Source organism: Schistocerca nitens, chromosome 4 (assembly GCF_023898315.1).
Source record: "Schistocerca nitens isolate TAMUIC-IGC-003100 chromosome 4, iqSchNite1.1, whole genome shotgun sequence".
Lineage (NCBI taxonomy): Eukaryota > Metazoa > Arthropoda > Insecta > Orthoptera > Acrididae > Schistocerca > Schistocerca nitens.
In genome coordinates, this window is record NC_064617.1 from 522,523,015 (window position 1) to 522,547,333 (window position 24,319).

The 24,319-nt window shown below is 43.1% G+C and overlaps 1 protein-coding gene across 2 annotated transcripts in view; it reads right to left on the reverse strand.

Annotated features, from left to right (window-relative positions):
- LOC126253002 (uncharacterized) overlaps nt 1-24,319 on the reverse strand; it is a 534,651-nt gene that overhangs the window by 86,801 nt on the left and 423,531 nt on the right. For both annotated transcript variants that reach the window (XM_049954040.1, XM_049954038.1), the window contains one exon: nt 4,364-4,540. In XM_049954040.1, coding sequence (XP_049809997.1) covers nt 4,364-4,540 — 177 coding nt within the window. The remainder of the gene's footprint in view (nt 1-4,363; nt 4,541-24,319) is intronic.

The window sequence follows — 24,319 nt, forward strand, 5'->3', positions numbered from 1 at the left end:
TACAGAGGTAAAACCGCAACTGGGCTAAGTAGTGGTTTATTTGAAAGCCAGACGTAAGCTACTTCGGCTCAACGAATGCCAGTGGAACTACTGCCTGATCGTCCTATACGAATATGACTATCACGAATCCTAACAGATTATTCCAGTGTATGAATCTGTGTCTTTTTGTTGTTTTTTATTTATTCCGCGTACGGTCAAAATTTGCGTGAAAACTACGCATACGCTGAGGTCATAAAGGTCATGCGATAGCGATTTGCACATATGAAGATGGCGACAGTATCGCGTACACTAGGTATAAAAGGGCAGTGCGTTGGTGGAGCTGTCATTTGTACTCGGGTGGTGCATGTGCAACGGTTTCCGGCGCGATTAAGGCCACACGATATGAATTAACGTACTTTGAAAGCAGAATGGTAGTTGGAGCTAAAGCATCAGACGTTTCATTTCGGGAACCGTTAGGGAATACAATATTCGGAGATCCAGTGGCAAGAATGTGTCCGAAAACACCAAATTTCAGGCATTACCTCTCACCACGGACAGCGCAGTGGCCGACGGCCTTCACTTAATGACCGAAAGCAGCGACGATTAGTCCGTGCTAACAGACAAGGAACACTGCGTGAAATAACTGCATAAATAAATGTAGGACATACGGCGAGAGTATCTGTTAGTGCAGTGAGGCGAAATTTGGTGTTAATGAGCTATGGCAGCAGATGACCGAGGGGAGTGCCTTTCCGAAAAGAACGATATCGCCTGCAGCGCATCTCGTGACCATATGAGTCCAGGTCAGATGAGTCCTCATTTCCGTTGGTAAGAGCTGATGATAGTGTTCGAGGAATGCGCAGACCCAGCGATGCCATGGACCCATATTGTCAACAATATTCGGTTCAAGCTGGTGGCGGCTCCATAAGGGAATGGGCTGTGTTTACATGGAATGGACTGGATCCTGCGGCCCAACTGAACCGATCATTGACTGAAATGGTTATGTTCGGCTACTTGGAGACCATTTGCAGCCATTCATGGATCTGATGTTCCCAAACAACGATGGAATTTTTGTGGATGACAATGACCATTGTCACCGGGCCACAACTGTTCGCGACTGTTTTGAAGTACATTCTGGACAATTACAGCACAAAATGCTGAACCGTCATCAACTTCGTGGCCATGGACGGCTATGGGGGCAGCATGGCTCGCCATTTTCGCAGGGGCCTTCCAGCCATTTGTTGATTCCACGCCATGTCGAGTTGCTGCACTACGCCGCGCAAAAGGAGGTCCGACACGATATTAGGAGGTACCTCACGACTTTTTCTCATCTCAGTGTAAATTGATACTTTCAGTGAAGGAAACAGCTACCAACCACAATTGATAATCCTATTTATTTACGTAAATAGTTTCATAACCGGTTTATCTTCAGACGACTGTTCACATGAAGATTCATGTTTTTGTTTGATTTGCGATATCGCAACGTTTATGTGTATTTCCCATTTGACAATAACTGTTTGAGGGGTGTGGTGCTTTACGCAACGTGGTTACATTAAAATCACGAAAGTGCTGCATATAGTCGTATACTACAGTATTTCGAGAATACAAACCAACAACATTCCAAGAAAATTATGCAGAATTTTCGACGACCCCACCGTCCCAAGAACATGTCACCACAAGAGGGAATAAAGAGCCAAAAACTTGCCTACACTTCAAAAACTGTGCGTCTTGAGATGTACAACTGTCTGAAGATCAACCTGTCGATTCGAAACCGCTTACAGCGCTATTTACGCGAATTAATAGGATTATCAATAGTGGCTGGTTGCTGTCTTCACTGACAGAATCAACGTGTTTTACACGGCCACTGTCTCAAAATGTCAGTTTTCGAAAGAGTAGCATATTATGTACAATTTGTGTGAAAATAAATATCAGGAGTATATGACATCTAACCAGTCTTTCAACTTTTTCTGAATTTCTGGATATCTGGATTTTCGATATTTCGGATGACCTACAGTCGCACGTAGTCCGGATAAACGATGCTCTACTGTACACACACTACCTCATCAAAAGTATCCGGACATCCGTATTTAATGCGGAATTTGCCTCTATACGTCACGAGAAGCGTACGCGCCAGTGTAAAATGGGGTGAAGATTATTGGGCTGTCAGTGTAGAAGAAGTAACAGCGCAATGGCTCGGTGAGGAGACCTTAGTGACTTCGAACGTGGACACGTCACTTGGTACCATCTGAGTAACAAATCTGAGAGATACGCTTCAACACTCCTGAAGCTCCCGAAGTCGGTTCCTGGTGATGTGATTGTGAAGTGGAAACGTGAAAGAGGAACCACAGCTAAAGTAAGGCCAAGCACATCTCCATGTACTGACGAACAGGAACTGTTGCGCACTATGGAGGGTGTTTCTAAAAGATCGCAGGAAATCAGAGGAAGGAATCACTCGCCAGTTCCAGTGTTACCAGCAGACCAGCTAGCACAATGGCTATGTGTTGGGAGTTAAAAAGAATCGATACTCTGGTCGTACAGCACCTCATAAGTCATACATTTCCGTAACCAATACCATGTGATTCTTGAGGTGGTAGAAAGAGCTACGCCACTGAATTGTGCATGAGTGGAAACGAGTGATTTGGAATGATCGATCACTGTATACGCTGTGGCAACGGAAGGGTTTCCTGTCATGTGTGATGCCAACACTGCAATACGGAGGAGGTGGTGGTGGTGTTAGGGTATGGAGACGTTTTTCCTGGTCAGAGTTCAAAATGGCTCTGAGCACTACGGGACTCAACTGCCGAGGTCATCAGTCCCCTAGAACTTAGAACTAATTAAACCTAACTAACCTAAGGACATCACACACATCCATGCACGAGGCAGGATTCGAACCTGCGACCGTAGCGGTCGCTCGGCTCCAGACTGTAGCGCCTAGAACCGCACGGCCACTCCGGCCGGCCCTGGTCAGGGAGTTATCCTCGTATTGCGCTTTAGAAAACGTCAAATACAAGAGGGTATGAACAAATTTCACAGAACTGTGTACTGCATACAGCAGAGCAATAGTTTGTTAATTGTTTTCACCAGCATGACAGTACATCCCGATATAAAGCTGCATACGTGAGGCAATGGCTTGCGGACTTTAACATTGGTTGGTTGGAGAAGGAACCAAACTACGCGCTCATCAGTCCCTCCGATCTTACATTGATTAAAACCGTTAAAATCCCACATTAAAAGAGGGAACTACAATATCCATAAAATGATGAACTATTGACAGGGAAGGAAGGAAAAGGACAGAAGAAGATGTGAGGGAAAGAAAGTGACTAATGACAGGGGCGTGATGGAAGAAGCACAGAAGATAAGGAAGATGCTTAAGACATAACAGACCCCATAAGGAAAGGAGTGGGAAGGCAGAGGGCCGGGGTTAACCACCAAGCCCAGTTGAAGCCGAGCCAGTCGGGGGCGAAGGGGGGAGCAAGAGGGTCTGCTATCCCCGCCATTCAACGATAAGGTCGAAGGTCCCTCCCTTAAATAAAGTGACCCACGGTCGCGAATAAAACGTAAAACATCCGCCGTTGAGGCATTGTCAGCCAACACCAGGGGTAGCGAGTCTGGAAAACTAGAAGTCCGTCGCAGGGTGGCTAAGTTGGGGCAGTCCAATAAGATGTGAGCCACAGTCAACATTGATCCACAACGGCAGAGAGGGGGGTCCTCACGACGGAGTGGATATCTGTGAGTCAAAAAAGTATGGCCGATGAGGAGCCGGCATAGGACGACAAAGGCCTTACGAGAGGCCCAGGAGGAAGACCGCCACGGAGTTGTAGAATCCTTAATCGCTCTGAGCTTGTTCGGCGAAGAAAGAGTGTGCCATTCTGCATCCCAAAGGCCCAAAACCTGACGACGTAATGCCGATTGAAGGTCTATTTCCGGAATGCCAATAGCAGACTAACATTCCTCAAGTGGACTACCCTGCCCTGAGTTCCGACCTGAACACAATGTAATACTTTTGGGATGAAATGGAACGTCGACTTCGCACCACAGTGTCCAACAACAATACCTTCTCTGCTTTCGGCTCTTAAGGAAGAATGGGTGCCGTTCTTCCACAGATATTCAGACAACTTATTAAAGTGTCCCCAACAGAAATCTAGCCACCAAGCTTACGTCAAGCACTATTTGAAGGCACACTTCTGACTAGACTTCTGACTACTCCTGGAACTGTTTCATAGTTTGGAAGAAGAGGCAGAGCAGCTACGTTTTTTTCCAGAGTTCTGCGCCCAGCTAATGCCCATGTTCCAGTATGTGGTGTAGAACAACACAAATGAGCACTGGGAGTGGCACAGAACCCGCCCTGGAACACAGTGCATGTGGATACGGACGCGGCGTGACTCACCTCTGCGCGCCTCGGCGACGGTGCCGCCGTGCCCGGCCCAGAGCGGCCACGACAGCTGGTGCAGCTTGCGGTCGCCCTGCAGGCGGTAGTGCAGCAGCATCTGGCCCGTCCTCTGGTTCGACGTCAGCTGCAGCCACGGGCTCACCTTACCCGGCGAGTGGACAGACAGCAGCGTCCCTGCGGACAAGGCGGGGGCGTGACACTGGCGAAGGTACCAAAACAAGCGAAGGTGTTTACAAACATAGTGGGAAAGGCGGAAAAAGCCACAATCTGTAAGAAGGTAATTTAGAAGTCTTAATTATTATCGCACCGAAAAAAGTCAAAGTGCGTCCTGAAACTTGGTGATACTGATAGTCCCTGCCTACATTATTTATTGCCGGCCATGATGGCCGAGCGGTTCTAGGCGCTTCAGTCTGGAACTGCGCGACCGCTACGGTCACAGGTTCGAATCCTTCCTCGGGCATGGATGTGTGTGATGTCGTTTGGTCAGTTAGGTTTAAGTAATGCTAAGTTCTAGGGGACTGATGACCTCAGATGTTAAGTCCCATAGTGCTCAGAGCCATTTTACATTATTTATTCTTGAAGGTGACATTTTTCGAACAACGAGTGACTTGGCCTTATGCATCTGCATGACTGCTCTGCAAATCCCAATAGTTTCGAACAGCGCACGGGAAAAACGAATTCTTAAATTTTTCCGTGCGAACTCTGATTTTACTTATTTCATTACAATTATGATTTCTTCGTATTTCTGTGCGTGTCAACAGAATATTTTTGTATTCGGAGAACAACACTGTGTTCTGAAATTTCATGAAAAGATCTAGCCGCAAAGAAAAACGCCTTTGTTTTAATACATCTACATGGTTACTCTGCAGTTCACGCTGAAGTGCCTGGCAGAGGGCCCATCGAACCATTTTCATTCTACTTCTCTATCACTCCATTTGCCAATGGCGCTTGGGAAAAAGGAACACCTACATCTTTCCGTTCGAGCTCTGATTTCTCTTATTTTATTATGATGATCATTTCTCCCTACGTAGGTCGGTGTCAACAAAATATTTTCGCATTCCGAAGAGAAAGTTGCTGATTGAAAAGTCGTAAATACATCTCGCTGGAAAGAAAACCGCCTTTGTTTCAGTGACTGCCAGCCCCACTACCTTATCATATCACTGACACACTCATCGCTATTGCGCGGTAACACGAAACGAGCTGCCCTTTTTCGATGTCCTCCGTCAATCCTACCTTGTAAGGATCCCAAACCGCGTAGCAATATTCCAGCAGAGGACGGACAAGTGCAATGTAGGCTGTCTCTTTAGTGGGTTTGTCGCGTCTTCTAAGTGTTCTACCAATAAAGCACAGTCTTTGTTTCGCCTTCCCCACAGTATTATCTATGTGGTCTTTCCAATTTAAGTTGCTCATAATTTTAATTTCTAGGTATTTAGTCAAATTGACGGTCCTTAAATTCTGGGTATACCATAAATCGCACAAATCTATCAGATTTCTTTCGGTACCCATGTGGATCACCTCGCACCATACAGAAACTCTCTCTAGATCACTTTGTAATTGGAATTGATCGTCTGATGATTTTACTAGACTGTAAATTACAGGGTCATCTGCAAACAATCTAAGGGGGGCTGCTCATATTATCGCCGGCCGAAGTGGCCGTGCGGTTAAAGGCGCTGCAGTCTGGAACCGCAAGACCGCTACGGTCGCAGGTTCGAATCCTGCCTCGGGCATAGATGTTTGTGATGTCCTTAGGTTAGTTAGGTTTAACTAGTTCTAAGTTCTAGGGGACTAATGACCTCAGTAGTTGAGTCCCATAGTGCTCAGAGCCATTTTGCTCATATTATCACCTAGATCATTAATGTGACTCAGAAACAGAAGAGGGCCTATTACACTACCTCGCGGAACGCCAGATATCACTTCTGTTCTACTCGATGATTTACCGTCTATCACTACGAACTGTGACCCCTCTGAGAGTAAATCACGAATCCAGTCACACAACTGAAACGATACTCCATATGCACACAATTTGATTAATAGTCGCTTGTGAGGAACGCTATCAAAAGCCTTCTGGAAATCTAATTCGCTTTTCATATCCGTGGCAGTCTGTCCCCTATTACGCGATAATACAATACGAGATGCCCTTAACTTTTTCGATTTCCTCCGTCAATACTATCTGATACGGATCGCACATCGCACAGCAATACTCTAGAAGAGAGCCGACAGCAGAGGTTCAGGCAGTCTCGTTCGTAAACCTGTGACATCAGTTAAGTTTTCTGCCCATAAAGCGCAGTCTCTGGCTTGCTTTCGGCACAAGTTTATCTGTGTGATCGTTCCAATTTAAGATATTCGTAATTTTAATTCCTAGGTATTTAGCCGAATTGGGAGCCTTTAGATTTGTATGTTTTATCGTATAACCGAAATTTCACGAATTTTTTTAATATTCATTTGTATGACCTCACACTTATTATTTATGGTCAACTGCTACTTTTCGCATCAAACAGATAACGTGCCTAAGTCATTTGGCAATTGCTTTTATCTTCTGAATACTTTACTAGATGGTGAATGACACTATCATTCCAAAAAATCGAAGAGCGCTGCTGAGATTGTCTCCTAAATCATTTATACACATCAGGAACAGCAGAGTTCTTGTAGCACTTCTTTGGGGAGCACCAGACAGCACTTTTGTTTAACTCCGAGGCTTTGTCAGTTACTACGAACTGAGATCTTTCTGACAGGAAATCACGAATCCAATCGCATAACTGGAAAGATACCCCGTAATCAAGCAATCTCATTAGAAGCCGCTTGTAAGGAACGGTGCAAGAAGCCTTTTGGAATCTAGGAATAGGGAAGCAATATGAGACGACCTATGGATATCACTCATTACTCCGTGGGATTAAAGACCTAACTGTGTTTCAGGAGAGCGGTATTTTCTGAATCCGTGCAGACTGTGTCTAAAGATCTTTTTCCTTGAGGCAACTGATAAATGTTCGAACACAATATACGTTCCGCTACAACTAATGTTCGTCAGTGATATGGTTCTATAATTATCTGGATTACTCCTATTCCCTTTTTTGAGTACTGATGTGATCTTTGCAAATTTCCAGTCATTAGGTACGTATCTTCCGTTGAACGGGCGGTTGTATATGATTGTCAACTAGGGAGCTATTACGTCAACATACTCTATAAGGTATCTAACTAGTATACAATCTGGACCGGAGGATTTACTTTTCTTAAGTGATTTTAGCTACTTTGCTACATCGAGATATCTGCTTCTATGTTACTCATGTTCTTGATACGAATTCTGGAATATTTACTTTGTCGTCTTTGATGAAAGATTATCGGAAAACCGTATATAGTAACTCTACTTTAGTGGTACTGTCATCGGTAATATTAGCATCGCTTTCGCGCAGTGATTGTATTGATTGTGCCTTGCCGATCGTGTACTTCCCATACAACCCCAATCTTTTCGGATTTTTTGGCATATTTCCAGACAGCGTTTCGTTGTAGGAGCTATTTAAAGAATCTCGCATCGAAGTTTGCGCCAAATTTTGAGCTCCTATAAAACTTCGCCAGTCTTTGCCTTGGTTGTAGACATGGCCATTTTCGCCGTCCAGGAAATATTCCACCTCAGAAACTACGTCGTCGTCATTCTGGAAATGCCTGCCACGCAGCTATTACTTTGTTCGATGGAAGCGGAGGATGTCACTGGGTGCAGAGTTAGGAGAACACGGGGAAGGGGCTGAGGATGAGGTAAAAGTTATGTAACCCAGAGAACCAGGACGCCTAACTATGTCTTGTGCCACGATTTGTTGTGATGGTCCTCCGAATTATCTCCAGCAATACGTCCTATAACGATTTACCCCGAACGAACATAATTTGTTTTAACACCTTCCTACTGCTACTGCAAAAACCACTCAGCATCATCGAGTCCGACGATGGTTCGGTCTTCGCCTTTTTCGATGATGATGATGATGATGATGAATGCACATGTTTCGACTGCTTGCTAATCTTTGATCTCTGTGTCACATTGGTACGCTGAGCACTCGCCCCATAGTGATTAGGCGGCTGACGTATTCATCGAGATTGTCGTGACATTTGCGCTGCTTTCTCGGTTCGGAGAGCTTTCTGAGAGGGTGCGTCAGTGCAGACGAGTAACGTAACGGTCGCGAGCCTGTGATGTCAAACACACCCTTGACTGATTTTAACTTTTCCCATTATCGATTTAAAAAAAAAATGGTTCAAATGGCTCTGAGCACGATTCAACTGTGGTGTGTCGTTGTTCGTCTACCTCGGCCTCCACTGCTCTTGGGACACCCGGTTCTTGGCAGATGGAGTGCCTGTCACTTCGTTTCTAGTCATTCAGACCTGTGTGACGACACTGAAAGGGTCTGTGCCACCTAACCAGTGAGTAATACACTGTCCAGCCATGTTAATGAGACCATCTGTCAGAAGCCCCAAAAGCCATCTTTTGCAGACCGAAGTGCTGCGAGAAGTGCTGCGAGAAGTGCTGCGAGAAGTGCTGCGAGAAGTGCTGCGAGAAGTGCAGGAAGAGACCGACTGGGATTCTGGAAGGTAACGGTAGGGATGTAGAGCCAGGCTGACTCCAGTTTCTCGTTTGAGGATCCAAGGCGCGAACAGTCAGACTGAAGTGGCCCCACAGATTCGATTGGGTAGCCATAAAGCACGGTATACTCATCCTGGTGCTCTTAGAACCACGTGCTTACACTGTGAGATGCGTGATTGGTTGGATTGTCGAGTCGGTATATGCCATGGTGCCGAAGATATAATCATATTTGCGTCTTTAGCCACAAAAACATTTTCCAGATCGAAACGCTCCTTCCTCCGGCCTGGACTCTTCCGACGATTGTTTGGTTTCAGACGTTTCACGCCGTACCCGCCAACGGCCATCTACCCACGGAACATAGACCGTGGTTCATTTGAAAAGGCCACCTGTCGCCACTTAGTGAACATCCAGTTGCGCGGTACTGGCGTGCAAATTCCTGGCTCCGCCGCCGAAGAACAACAGTCAGCATGGGTGCACGAACCAGGCGCCTGCGAAGGCCCAGACGCAGCAACTTCAGCTGAATGGCCGTTGAGGAGGCACTGTTGATAGCCCCGTTGTCCATCTGGGCGGTCAGCTGCTGAACAGTTGCACTGTTCTGCAGCATTCCGTCACCCCTGCCAGATGCCCGCAGTGCATCACAATTGTCTTGGCGCTGGCTTTGGGTAGCGCCATTTTGGCATGCACGGTGTACTTTAACCATGGCGGCACGCGAACAGTTTAAAAAGTTAGCAGTTTCGGAAATGCTTCCAGTCTTGGCTCAAAAGCCAATGATCAGGATATTTCGGACGTCAGATACATCGCTCGGTTTCCGCATTACGACAATGACTGCTCTGTTGCTGTGTTTTTCTTCGTGTTCCACCCCTCCCACCACCACCACCACCACCACCGGCCACACACACACACACACACACACACACACACACACACACACACACACACGCGCGCGCGCGCGCGCGCGCGCGTGCGCGCTTTACATATCGTCAGCTGCTAGTGCTGCCAGGTGCCGTCTGTCAGTGGTAATTGCACATTGACGTCGAACACAAGCGGTGGTCGCATCAATGTGACTGGACCGTATACAACAATGTAATTGTGCATTAATGACATACGCTTCCATCAACTCAGCATGAATCGTTGCAGCGCTGTCACTCTCTTCAAATACAGAAACTAATTAGTGGATGATGCCTCACTTTTTGAATTGGCTGCGTCATTCCGTTTTCGCTCGTATAGCGGCGTGCTGCATTACTGTGGTGGTGCGGGGATTTCAATTTGTACTTCCAAACAAACATAAAACTAATTAAGTAACTATTTTTAATTAAAACTTTATCATTAGTGCACTTCGTAGCAATGAAGTATATGAAATAATGGAAATTTACTGTAAAGCACCCGCAACAAACAGAACGGAAAGAAGACTAATTTGCTGCGGCTAGGAACATCTATTCCAGTGTTACCTTAGAGAACGGTCCACAAAGTGGAAACGATAAAAATATTGAGAACAGAATAGAAACGCGATCCTCTCCAAGTAACAGCAATACGCTGAGGAAAATCGGAGCTACGCTGCAATTTAAAGGCCCTAACGAACTAAATACGATAAACACAACCATATGAGATTGTTACAATGCTCTGATATTTCCACTCAATCTTAACAGCAGAAATCTCTGTTCTCGGTTTTAGATAGTTTCTCTGAAAAAGAGAATATATTCGCAATCAAAATACAACCGCTAGACTACCTACTACAAGAGGGTGAATAAATCAAAGGGACGTTAGAAACAAAGCAAAGACAACGGGGAAGTAGTGGTAATGTCAAACACTTTTTCGTTTAAAGCAAAATGCTGAATTCAAAATGTGCCTGTTCCATCAAAAATGTCATCTGTCTTAGTTTATTTACATGTTGTAAGGGATCGATAATAATTGTGATGAAAAATGAACAAGTTCAATAAACAATAGATTTTTAGCTTGATGTAGATTATGAACTTTTTCGTGTGCGGTGGTAATATGAAACAGGTTTCCTAGCTCATTTTTCAAGCCTTAAATATTTACATCTATATCCTTTATAGCCACCTTTCTCTAGAGTGTACTTTTAGATGTATTGAAACTTCTAGCTACTTCATTTAGTGTTTTAGTTCTATCCCTGACAACCATTAATGCTTGAATCTTATCTTCAGGGCGCCATTTCTGTCACATTCCTCTTTTTCCATACCATAACTTGCTTCTTGGCATGGTGACACCTACTATACAAAAGAGGGGTTGTATTGTGGAACAGGGTGTGTCAATTCCGTCGAATGCCATTCACAAAACTAATCAATGAAACCAGAAATTCGATAAACAATTTCAAATAAATTTATCATTTGTAGGTTTAATTCTGTTACCACGTAGTACAATGGAAAGATATGCTAATTTGTATATAAGGGTAGCAGAATAAAATATCTGAATCTAACCTTGCAAAAACTTTTGGAAGATAAAGGAGTGCGTCTACTCACGGCCATAAACAACGTGATACTGATCTCTGCTGCTTCTATTGGCTGAAACACATTACGTTTGCCATAACTGAAGGTGCAGGCAAATGGCATCAGTGATCTGCAAATACTATGGCGTTTCATTTTACAACCCTTTTTCATATTATCACCATCTCCCCTATTATTAATTAGGACATGGAAACCGAAAGAGGTGTTCCCATGTTGCCTAGTTAACAAGTTCCTTTCATCATGTGCACTAGCGTAATATTCAACTGCGTTCATTAGAAACTAAATTCGTCACGTTTTTTATGAAAGAGATGCGTTAAATCTACAGTGAAATAAATTTTAAGAGGAAGTCACGGTAAAATCATTTTACAGTCAGCTAATAAAAGTACTCAGATGGAACAAAAGGCAAGGAAAATATCCATATCTTAACACAGGCCACATGTACATAAAAGTACACCTTAAATTAGTCACCAGTGTTCCCGCTAGGTCATTAATCAGATCATCGCGACAATTGCAAAGCTAAATAAAATTCGAGAGCCAGTCAAATGAAATGTGACAGACGGAAAAAACACTAAGTAAACTGTTTAGTATTTCGAAAGTAATCGCCTTAGCTTAATGTATTTCTCTCACTGTGAGGACAGACGGCCGATGGCCTCATGGGAAAACGTTTTCGGTTGACTGCGAAATCGTAATTGCATCCAGACGTGCACCTCTTCGCCCAAAGCAAATCGACCGCGGCGAATATCTTTCTTCTGGGCTCCAAAAGTAATGAAATGGCATGAGAGAAATCGAGACAGTCTAGAGGACGTGTAAAAGATCCGAGTGAAACTTCTGCAGCGTAGTCGAGAGAACAGGCACGCCAGCTCTGGGAAAGTCACGATGACTTTTCCCTTTGCCTCCAATGGCCCGCTGGTCACCGACTTTCTGAACACGGCGACACAATTAACGCACAACTCTAAGTGGAAACTTTGCAAAAATTGAAGCTCGCCGTCAAGTCCTAACTTTCAGGAATGTTGACGGACGGGTTAGTTCTTTTGCAGGATAATCTCCGCAATATGCTGCCAAGGTCATTTTCAGTATCCTGCAGAAGTCTCGCTGGGAAGCCCTTACACATCCTTCATGCAGTCCCGATCTCTCCTCGTGCGATTTCCCTTTTTTTTTGGATCCCTGAAGAAAGACATTCGTTGCCGTAGATTAACTTCGGAGAGGTGTACGTCAGGGTACAATCATGGTTCAGCAGACAATCGCAAACATCTTTCCACGAAGGCATTTACCGTCTTGTCTCACAGAGGAATAAATACATTAACAGTTATGATGATTACTTTTGAAAGAATACACTTATTTATTTCCATTCATCCCGTCTTTATGTGCCCGCCCCATTATAATTCTGACACCCAGTAATTAACGTTAAACTTGTACCGTGGCGGATATCGCGACAAAGAAGTTCGCACATGGAGAAAACTAGATATTTATGAACTCAAAATACGCCAGTGATAAGACAAAAAACTAATTCCATTCAACATTTAGGATTTTAGATACAGGCTTTGTTAAAACAAGAGAATAAGTTATTTTTGCACAAAAAAATTGTTCAAATAGCTCTGAGCACTATGGGACTTAAATGCTGAGGTCGTCAGTCCTCTAGAATTTAGAACTACTTAAACCTAACTAACCTAAAGACATCACACACATCCATGCCGGAGGCAGGATTCGAACCTGCGACCGTAACGGTCGCGCGGTTCCAGAGTGTAGCGCCTAGAACCGCTCGGCCACACCGGCCGGCTTTGCACCAAAACCACCATAATAACGTGCTAATAGCAAATATGGTACATTTTCAATTAGATGGCAAAGAAATAATCGCAGATTTAGTGAAGCGCATCAAGACGGAACTCAAAAAGTTACGACGGTGAACAACATGTAAAATCAAATTTAAAACGTCTAGACGTTCTTTGTTCTGAAGAATAGCAGGCATATTGAAAAAAAAATTGATGAACTGCCTCCTTGGAATGAACAAAGTGGTCATAGAGTTTCGATCCATTTCTACGAAACGAGTGATGCATTTACTTTTATACTATAGGCTTGTATAGCTAAGGCAGTCTATGTACACATTTTCATTGGATGCTTCACTTCGAAGCACCGCACGGTTCGTTGATGAGCATCCCCGAACACGTTCTGAAGCGCATCATGTGAAATAGCTGACGCTGCATCGCTGATTCAATATGTTACACCCTGGAGATTCGTTACCTCTGTTTTGTACACCCTTGATTTTATGTACCCTCAAGCTAAGAAATCGAAGGATGTCAGATCAAGTGTACGCGCCAGCCACAGTCTCTCTCATCCTCTGCCTGTCCGTTTGTTGGCCAATCTTCGATTTAGGTACTCCATTATTATTAGAATAAAGTAAAGGGTGCTCCATTCTGTTGGAACAAAACAGTGTCGGCAATATCGTCTTGCTGAAGCTGTGGTTGCAAGAATTGCTGCAGCATATCAAGTTAAGCGATTCCTTTGAGTGTCCTTCCGTAAAAATAAAGGGTCCATAGACGGTACTCCTCGCAAATCCAAGCTAAACATGCTGCAATTATGTTTGTTAACTTTTCCGCAGATATGGAAACTAGCCTCATCGGTAAACAAAATGTGATGCACGAGGTGTTCGTTGTGTGCAGATTCAGTCAAATCGTAACACGCAGCTTGGCAAGTCATGGTCTAACTATTGAAGCGCCTGAATATGGTACGCTTTTTTTCTTTAGCGCAAAGTGTAAAGCTTTCAGACTCCTTCATTTTGGCAAGTCTAACTCATTCCTTACACGAGCTCCAGCTTTGGATCTCTCATTCGCTGAGGTCTGTTACGGTACAGGACGTCTAACTTCTGAAATTTCCGACTGAGCTGATGTTTTTTCCTCCAGAGAAAATAAGCCACGTAAAGCGTACTAACAACGTTTTTCTATGGAAGGCCTTGATTATTCCGAAAAAAGAGAGGATAACCAATTGACCCCGTCTATCACAGAAATGGATTGTAAGTACATATGTGACTGCATCCATTATTTCTCAGAAATGTGTGTAGACTTCATGACCATCCTGGATAAACTACATAAGAAGTACATATAGTATGACAACTTCAATATCGAACTCCAAAGATGTCACAACGTACACAATTAGCTACAAATTAAGTTTTGTTTCCTGTTATTGTGAAACAATTGTGTGAATTTTATAGCTACTGCTTAGTTATGGTTTTAATCGACAACCTGCGCATAGCCGCTGTATGTTTTCAGCTACCAGGTGGCTATAATTGAAAGGCTGCTACTCCAGAGATCCCGTGTGGGCTGCAATTACCTAATGGCAGCGAAACTTGGTAGATATTCTAATGCGTTAATGGTGGAATCAATTCACACTGGAAAAAAATTAGTTCCAATTTTGGCTACCACGTGCAAGCCTGGCGCTGCGAACGCAAGAAAGACATACATAAAAATTTCCGTATTTAATGAGCTAGGAACGGGACGTGGGAGGACGAGGTCAAACAAGTGAGGGAAATATAACGTTAATGTTATAAACCGCCGCTTACACCATTTGTTCAATATGAGCACCGTCGACATCTGCGAGATGCAGTACAGCGCTAGATTTGCACCTGGACGCAAAAAATAGAACTAATTTTTTCCAGCGTAAACCGGTTGCGCGTAACTGAATAGTCTATCTACCAAGTTTCACTGCCATTCTATAATTGCAGTCTACACTGGACCTCTATGAGCAGCTACTACACTTTTACTAGAACCACACGATATGAGGAACCTCACTGGCACCAGTCGTTCTTGCACCACTGCAGCGTACGTGGCTGCGCGAATAACGTTCCTGGCCAGTGGTAGGAAAAATAGCGGAATGGGGAAGCAGCCACAAGGAAGAACCCCTAACATTGCGGCAAACTTCGCATAATTCCCGCGGCCTTGTAGGGCTCGTATGGTTACTTGTTTACCAGTATATCACCATTCTTTAAAGAATCAAACTCGCATGTATAAAACGTGCTTCGAAGTACTGATTACTTCACAAATTTGTTAATATGTTAGATACTTCACGTGAAGCACATAAGAAAAAAAGTTTAGGTAAGGTATGAAGTTTAAAAATAAGTTTGTTGGAAGTCGCTAAGTGCACTCATTACTGGACGAGTGAAGTTTGGATAATTTGCGGTCCATTTTAGGAAAACGTTAGTTTTTCCAAGGATCTCAATGTTTATGACGTCATTGTCTCCTGAACTCTGTGTCTTCCAGTGATATAATTTTGCAGGAAAATTCAGTGGTGTAATTCGATACTGACTTCAAAACGTGTTGCGAACGGGGTTAGTAGTAAAGAAGTACCAGGTGGAAACGTCATACGAGAAGCTCAAGTTTTACTGCATTAACGGCGAAAATTTAGGACGTCGTAATCTTTTATTTTCAGAGGTGTGTCACCGAGAGAAGGTTTCGTAAAGGTTTGAAACTAAGTGTGAAGCTTATTGACAGTCGCTAAGCGCTCTCATTCTCAAATTCTGAATGAATATGCTCTGGGTAATTTGCGCGCCGTGAGTTACGGTACCTCAAGACATGTACAGAGTTCCTAAGTGTTATATTTGTATTAAATGACAGTGTATGTGCCCAGAGACCTTACCAAGTCTCAAACACCCATGATTATATATAACAGGAATTTAAAAAAGGTCTCTGGAACCATATAGTTTCACTTGATTAAAGGACCTGTGCCTGGATTTCAGAAAGGATTCCGAATTTCATTCGATTCTGAGGTGTTACTCCGATACAGTTGGACAGCCTCTGCAATGCTGTTTGAGTTTAGACGGAGTGCCGAATGGGCTGAGGTGTAAATGGGGATTTGGGCTGAGGAGGGAGGCATGGTAGGGTCGTCCGTGCAGTAGTGCAAAGGCACTGTGTGAGGGTGACGAAGTGGTTAGGACATCTGAATAGTGAGCAGAAGACCTGGGTTCGAATCCTCTACTTCGTACAAATTTTCACTCGCCATTTCATACTCTTTCTTACTGTGTTATAGATTTATCATAAGATTATACCTTTTAATGACCAGATTACGACAGCATTTTTCATTTTTAAATGCTGTCAATAATTGTATGAAGTACTGAAAATAAGATATATTTTGGTCTTTGAAGCCTTTAGACAGGCAACATGTAATATGGATTCGGTGATCGTGCATCGGTTTAGTCATTTAGTAATACTGGTTCATACACGTGGCATGTTACAGTAATTAGTGCTTAATGGAGTAGTAGTTTCGACTGAAAGAGAGTTGGGGTAAGTACTTATAGTTTCACACTGAGTCCACAAATGAGTGTCTGGACGAGTAGCTATCCCACTGGAGATGCGGGGCAGACATTTTACGTCGGACTCAGTAGCTGAGCACTCCTCGGAACGTGACATTACCTGTTACTGAGGCGGGAGCCCGCGTCTGGGGTGGTTGCCGTGAGGCACTGTCACGCCCCGTGGGTTAGGAATGTTTGCCTTTGTCGCCAGCGTGGAGATGAAGGCCTTATCTTCAGCAATTCGTGGGAAGTGCGTCGTTTTGGAGTTTCACAATTCACCCTTAATGTTGTGCTCACATTTAGGGGCTTGCCGGTTACCTCTCTTATTCATTCTGTAACATTAAGTGGGAAATAACAATGCAAGAAATTCTGTCCTTAGTACCTCTCACCAGAGAAGCGCTATTAGGGGGTGGAATGGTATGAGCATTAAGAATTTCCGCCCTTTCAGCCACAAGCGAATATTTCTGCACTCTCGGGCTGAGTGGCTGGAGGTCCTTGAAGTTTAATTACAAAATTTCGGAAATTACTTGGACCTAGCGAAAAATGGGAGGCTATAGGGTAGCTATGGAGCAGTTATCTTTTTTTGTGACAGAGCTCTTCTGAAATATTAAACATTTTACAAAGTCCTAAATTAAACAAAATCCGCTTTTACGTGCATTCTTTAATTACAATGAAATAGAGAAAAATAGGTACATCATACACTACTGGTATCTACAACAAAACACAAAACAAGCAGCAATAATACACCACAACACTGCGTGGAATCCACTGTAGATTGATGAAATTGTTCCCAGTTATGAAAGATATGCAACTGCCTTTTTTTGTTTTTTTTTTTTTTAATTTTGACTAATGTAGTGCTGGACAAAAGAGAGTTGAAGACGCATGTCAGATTCAGCATCCAGTCTACTGCGATATTTTGCCTTTGTAGCTGCATAAACTGAGAATCCTGTTTCATACAATTATGTTGCCGGGAATGGGAGAATGGTCAGACTCTGGATATTCATCACGAAACCTGTACCCTGCATCAAAAATCATTAAGTGGAACTGTTTTGGACAATGGTTTCAAATTTGAATCAGGTTAAAAAGAAGGCTAGGTGAGTGTCGGTTTCGCACATCGATGGTTCCGTACAGATTTAATTATGTAGACAGTTTATCCATCCCAGGAATCGCCGGCCGGTGTGGCCGTGCGGTTCTAGGCGCTTCAGTCTGGAACCGCGTGACCGCAAAGGTCGCAGGTTCGAATCCTGCCTCGGGCATGGGTGTGTGTGATGTCCTTAGCTTAGTTAGGTTTAAGTAGTTCTAAGTTCTAGGGGACTGATGACCATAGATGTTAAGTCCCATAGTGCTCAGAGCCATTTGGAAAACCCCAGGAATCGAGGATATTTACGATTTTTAGACAATGATAATGGCAAGATATTGATCCCAGGGATTCCAGGACTTTCGAGAATGTTTTAATTTCAATTCTAAAGTCGGATAACATATGACAAAATAAATATTTTTTCGTGTGGTATAATTACATATTAACAATTACGGACTTTCCCTTTAGTTTTACTGTGAGAGCTTGATTGTCAACTTTCATGAGTCTATATCAACGTGAACTATCTTACAGGTTTTGATGAGCGAGTTTAGTGCATAAAAATATATGACATAAATGGCCGTATCTTTTGACTGAATTGACTAAGAAGTTTAAACTCTCTACACCACCATGCGACCATAGACATTAATATGAGAAATAAAATTGGACTTGATATCTCTGCTCGTTCCTGAAAAAGCGGGTTCTTTACAGTCCAACAGATGTACAACAAAACGAATCTCTAAGATCTTCGTACATCCATATTTAAATTGGATGAAGGTGGGACACAGCAGGTATAATTTTTAATGAAAAATTAAAATCCTCCAGATTTTATATTTATTTGGCTACTAGTTTCGACGTTGCGTCAACGCCATCTTCATGGATGGCGGGCAGTAACGGCCATCCTTGTGGAGCACATGTTGGTCTCACCGCGGACTTCTAGTACTGAGCCACACACAATTCATTTCATCAAAGTGTAGGGGCCTGAAGATGGCGTCAACGCAACGTCGAAACTAGTACCCAAATAAATATAAAATCTTCCAAATAAATATAAGATCTTAAGTACCTCTCTAGGAGTTTCATTTTTAATAAGAATCTATAAGGGAGTCTGAATTTACAGATTGAGACACGGGACCCTAAAAAGGATTCGTAGCCTTCGTTTGACTACTGAAAATTCGGTGCAAAAGCATTATCAACCCCTGAATTAATTTTCAGTTTTTTAATCGGCTCTTGTCGAAAATAACAGGGTAATACCAAAGTTCTTTTTTTTTTTATAACTACGTAGACCTGTTTATTTCTGCAATGGTTTACATCAGTTTACAGCTTGAACATTTAGCTATTTTTCGACAATCACAATTTCTATCTGTGCGTTTTTGTAGACGCTGTGGGGCAGTTTTTGTATGTCCATGTCATACCAGTTCGCCGCCTTGCTGTTCAGAAAGTTATGAACCTCTTCTTTCACCGCGTCGTCGGAGCTGCATAGCTTTCCGGCCAAATGTTCTTTTAACCTAGGGAACAGGTGAGAGTCACTGGGCGCCAAGTGAGGACTAAAGGGCGCGTGGGTGATTATTTTCCACTGAAACTGTTGCAGGAGAGCAACGGTGTGCCGAGCGATGTGTGGGCGAGCGTTGTCATGGAGAATGTGTAGGCCCTTGCTCAACATCCCTCTTTTCCGGTTCTGAATTGCCCGTCTGCGTTTTTTCAGAGTCTCACCAGTACCTGTCGGCGTTAATTGTGGTCCCAGTGGGCATAAAGTCAACCAACAGTAGACCTTTCCGATCCCAGAAAACGGTTGTCATGACCAGCTGCAAACACACTACACCAGTTGCCATGCACGACTCACCATACACTTCCGTCAATTGGCGATGGATTTCAATCGGCGCAGTGCCCTTTGCGTTCAAAAACCGAATAACTGCGCGCAATTCGCACTTGGCGGTAACATCCAACGGTAGGTCCATTCTCAACGGGTGCCAAGCCAAGACAGAGCGCCTCAGAGCGGCGTGCGAATGTTTACACATAGCGCCTGAAGCACTCTTCATAACAGTGTGACCAACTGTTACACAAACAGAGTTCTGTACTTATAAAAAAAAAATAGGCGAATTTTTTTTGGAACTACCCTCGTACGCCTCAAAAGATGCCCGCAAATCATGCACACATTGGACCAATTCTATAAATATTTCATTTGGTGATTCTGCTGTCTCGCCAAAGTCACATTAAATGATAAAAAGCTTCCCAAATCACTCCTACCAATAAAAAGAATCCAAACATTAATTCTTTAAGGCGGGTATTTTGTTATTAGTGTTGAAACTTGTCTCTTTTCCTTGGAAAGATAGATATTATTCAATTATCTTTCCAAATATATCTGTTAAAAGCGATAGTCTGAATAACCAAGTCACATCATTCAAACAATCTTTTAAAAAAATGTCAGTCATAAAACATCATAATTCAACTTAGTTCGAATAATATTGTTAAGGTCGTACCGCGATGAAACGATCTAACCTCGGCGTGGAGCATTAGTGTTTTATGTCGGCTCCCACAATCTTCACGCAGTACTTGAAACGTTCAACACTAAAGAGGGTGTGATTGAACAATGACTGAAATTTTTCCCGATTCATCCAAAACGAATTTTAGATTTGGCAGAATATTTCCCGTGAGCGCTTCTCTATAGAGGATACAATTGTTCGAACTTTTTATTTGGAATACCACTCCTGTTCTTTTACCGTCATTGCCTTGGCCTCATCTGTAGAAGTATCGATGCAATCGTTCCAGTTGAGATGGTTTATTTAAAAAATTGTCAATCGTGTTTTAAATTTATTTTCCACTAGTGTTAGCTGGTGGTGAACCCCACATAAGCAAGTATTCTTTGAGCGGAAGTTTATATGAAAATCCTATAATTATCAGCAAGATGGTCAGTCCAGCAACATCAATCGACTTACCCATTTGGAAGACGAATTTATTGTGTTGAATGCAACAAACACAGATCTAATATGTTGCGGGAGAGAGAGATAGTTAGTTTTGTTTGCAGTTTTTGGTCGCAGCATTACTGTGTATTTATTACGCCGTTCGTTGTTTCATTTTCGTTTATTACATACAGAAAAAAAATAACTTACATAAAACCAATATTGACATGATACCGGTATTTATAGGAGTTTTTTCTGTGTGTTTGACGAGTCTTTAGGTACTTGCTTCTGTGACAGAACCCTTCGTGGGGCCTTGCGGAATCCCAGTACTCTGCGGAGCACAGTGAGTATCGCTGCTGCAGAGGGTGTAGGAGACGACTGTGAGGCCTTTAAGCAGTAAGCAGGGTTAAAAAATATTGAATTTTTCTGGAGTCTTAAGTTAGTGGTATGTACTGACCAAGTTTAACTAAGTGAGCAAAGCATACAAGAAACCTCGAGTGTGTTCCTGTGCAAAGGTGTAGAGTACCGATCTGTTCCTCTTTTATTTACTTTTTTAGACGAACTCACCTTATTGACTTCAGGAATTCGGTGGTAGATGGCGACGCAATTAGCTTGCTGGAAGTGGTGAAGGCGGAGAAGAGCGACTTGGAAAGGTTAGTTTAAAAGTGAATAAAGTGTATTTGTTTTCGTGGAAACTTTAAGTGTTTTTATTTCGTTGTAAATCTTGGCGAAAAGCAATTAACCAGATGGAGGTGGAGCGTTGACTGCTAGCGATGTACGTTTTGCAGTCGAGTGATTAATTATATCTTACAAACTTGTAAGGCAACTGACTACATGGCCTGTATCACTGGTATAGGGTTGGTGACAATTATAACCACGTCCTGTGTATCAAAGCGAAGCTGCTGATCTTAGTCAAGACTCTTATGAGCGCGGCAGCGCTGATAAATGATGTATCTCTGTTGAAAAATCACTCTTTAAATGAACTATCTTTTAACACTTCGCATGTTTTGGATTCCGGCCACGTACGTGCATTAAGACTATGCTGAAAGATACTACATCACGAGGAATGAGAGGTGGAACTATCCTCACTCTAGAAGCATTAAGATTCGTTAGCTTAAGTGTTTACGATGGTTGGTTACTCAAATGTGGATAAACTAAGTACCTCTTACCACATCGTATCTCTTAACGACAGTACCATTTACAGTACAGTAGACGGCGTAAGCATCGATATCTCTGAATGAGTTACGGAACTGCTGATATAACTTTAGTGTAACTTCCCAAAATCGCAGCCAGTTGCCGTTTTGTTTTACTATTTGTCCACTCACAGCTATAACCGCTTTCAACTGTTTGACCACTTGTCTTCAGATTTCTGTGACTGCTTGTTAGTTCGTCAACTAATTGTTCTAACGTATCAGGAAGGTACAAATGTGTTTCTAGTTTTTCCATTTAGATTGCAAACGAGAGGGATGCTGGACGCAGTTGTCAGGTGGATGTGCCCTCTCATGCGCTAAACGAGGGGAGCCATTGAGATCCTGCATGACGTTGAGCATGGCGTACCTGAACCCATCGATTCCACATTCACGTGACTATCGTGGGATCCAGACCGAAGTGAGGAACAATATATCGCGCAACAATAAGTCGCTGTCTCTGTAGACAGCTATCCTGCCACTGCCGAACTCCGATAGATGCTGGATTGGTACATATTTATTCTTCTTAAGCAAGGCATAAGATAACGTCGGAAACAGCCAACGTTCGAATGCGATTTTTGAATGAGAAACCTGATTCATATTCTTTCCTTACATACATACTTTATGCGGTTGTTCTGAAATGCTAACCATTTCTGTATCCAAGCATTTGACGTTTGCTGCATGCTAATGTCACCACGTTGCAGTTTTAAAGGCAAACAGGGTAATTATAAAGCTGAATCTGTAGGCAAAGGAAGAAAATAAAAAAAGAGAACAAAGAAGGTAAGAGTATCTCCAAGTTATATCAACTAGAAGGAAGACAGCGTAGGTTCCAGAGCGGAGGCAGCCAAGAATTCGGCTGGCGACCTGTGCCCTGGCTCACTTGCCACAGCGCTCAGCCTGGCTGCCCACTTCCGTAATACCACAAACGCCATGCTGTCTGAGCGTGAGGAGGGGGAAGAAGGGGATACTGCAAGCACGCTGTATTTAGACGGCAATGCGTACGAGCTGGTTCCATATTTCTCACCAACACAGATCACAAACAAATTTTTCGTAATGATTTATTTCTTTTTGGCTCACTGATGACACAATTTTATCAGATACAAACCGTCAGCATATGGATTGATGCAGACAATTTCACAGTTTTTCGCACTCATGTCGCCATACAATGTCGTCTTATTTAGCTTCACAATCGATAAAAGATGTGTGAACCCGTACATAATAGTCGCACCTTGGCGTCTCTCCGTTACCAAATCAGGTGTTCAGTTAGATCTCAAGGTGTGTCCTATGAACTTATCCCTTCGTCTGGTCATTAAATTTACTTTCATTCTTATTCGAGTCGGTATCTAATATATTTTATGCAGCTGGTGCACCACAGCTGGTAAACATTAGAAAAAGTAATATTTCAGAAGGAACGAGAGCTGCTGATTAAAAAATGATCAGAAGATCGAAACAGGCAGGTAATTATATATATTATAGTGCATATTATAGTTATTGGCAACAGTATGTATTGCGATGTTCTTATCGTGGCTGTCATCTAGGGATCATTTTATTTTACCTGAAATCACGGTGAGAACGCTGACTTACAAGAAGTTACAAATAATTTAATTATACCAGATGATCTGAAGATGTTATTAGTAGGTGAGGACAGGGGACGTCTGGTCAGTATGCTTTACAATTGTAGAGTCCTTCTCATCTAATTTCTTAGACCTGATAGCTCGATAACTTGCTGTATTACTTTAGAGATTACGGCAGGTGTCGCACCTTGGACTTCCATCTTTTGCTTCCGTAATACCACAAACGTTGGCAAACAATAAAAACATTGATTTCCATAATTAACAACCAAAATTTTCACCTACATCTACATCTACATTTATACTCCGCAAGCCACCCAACGGTGTGTGGCGGAGGGCACTTTACGTGCCACTGTCATTACCTCCCTTTCCTGTTCCAGTCGCGTATGGTTCGCGGGAAGAACGACTGTCTGAAAGCCTCCGTGCGCGCTCTAATCTCTCTAATTTTACATTCGTGATCTCCTCGGGAGGTATAAGTAGGGGGAAGCAATATATTCGATACCTCATCCAGAAACGCACCCTCTCGAAACCTGGCGAGCAAGCTACACCGCGATGCAGAGCGCCTCTCTTGCAGAGTCTGCCACTTGAGTTTGTTAAACATCTCCGTATCGCTATCACGCTTATCAAATAACCCTGTGACGAAACTTGCCGCTCTTCTTTGGATCTTCTCTATCTACTTTGTCAACCCGACCTGGTACGGATCCCACACTGATGAGCAATACTCAAGTATAGGTCGAACGAGTGTTTTGTAAGCCACCTCCTTTGTTGATGGACTACATTTTCTAAGCACTCTCCCAATGAATCTCAACTTGGTACCCGCCTTACCAACAATTAATTTTATAATTATAATTTTTGGTTTGCATTAACACACATTTAACGAGGATATCCAAGTAGTAGATACACGATGACATTTTCTGTTGTA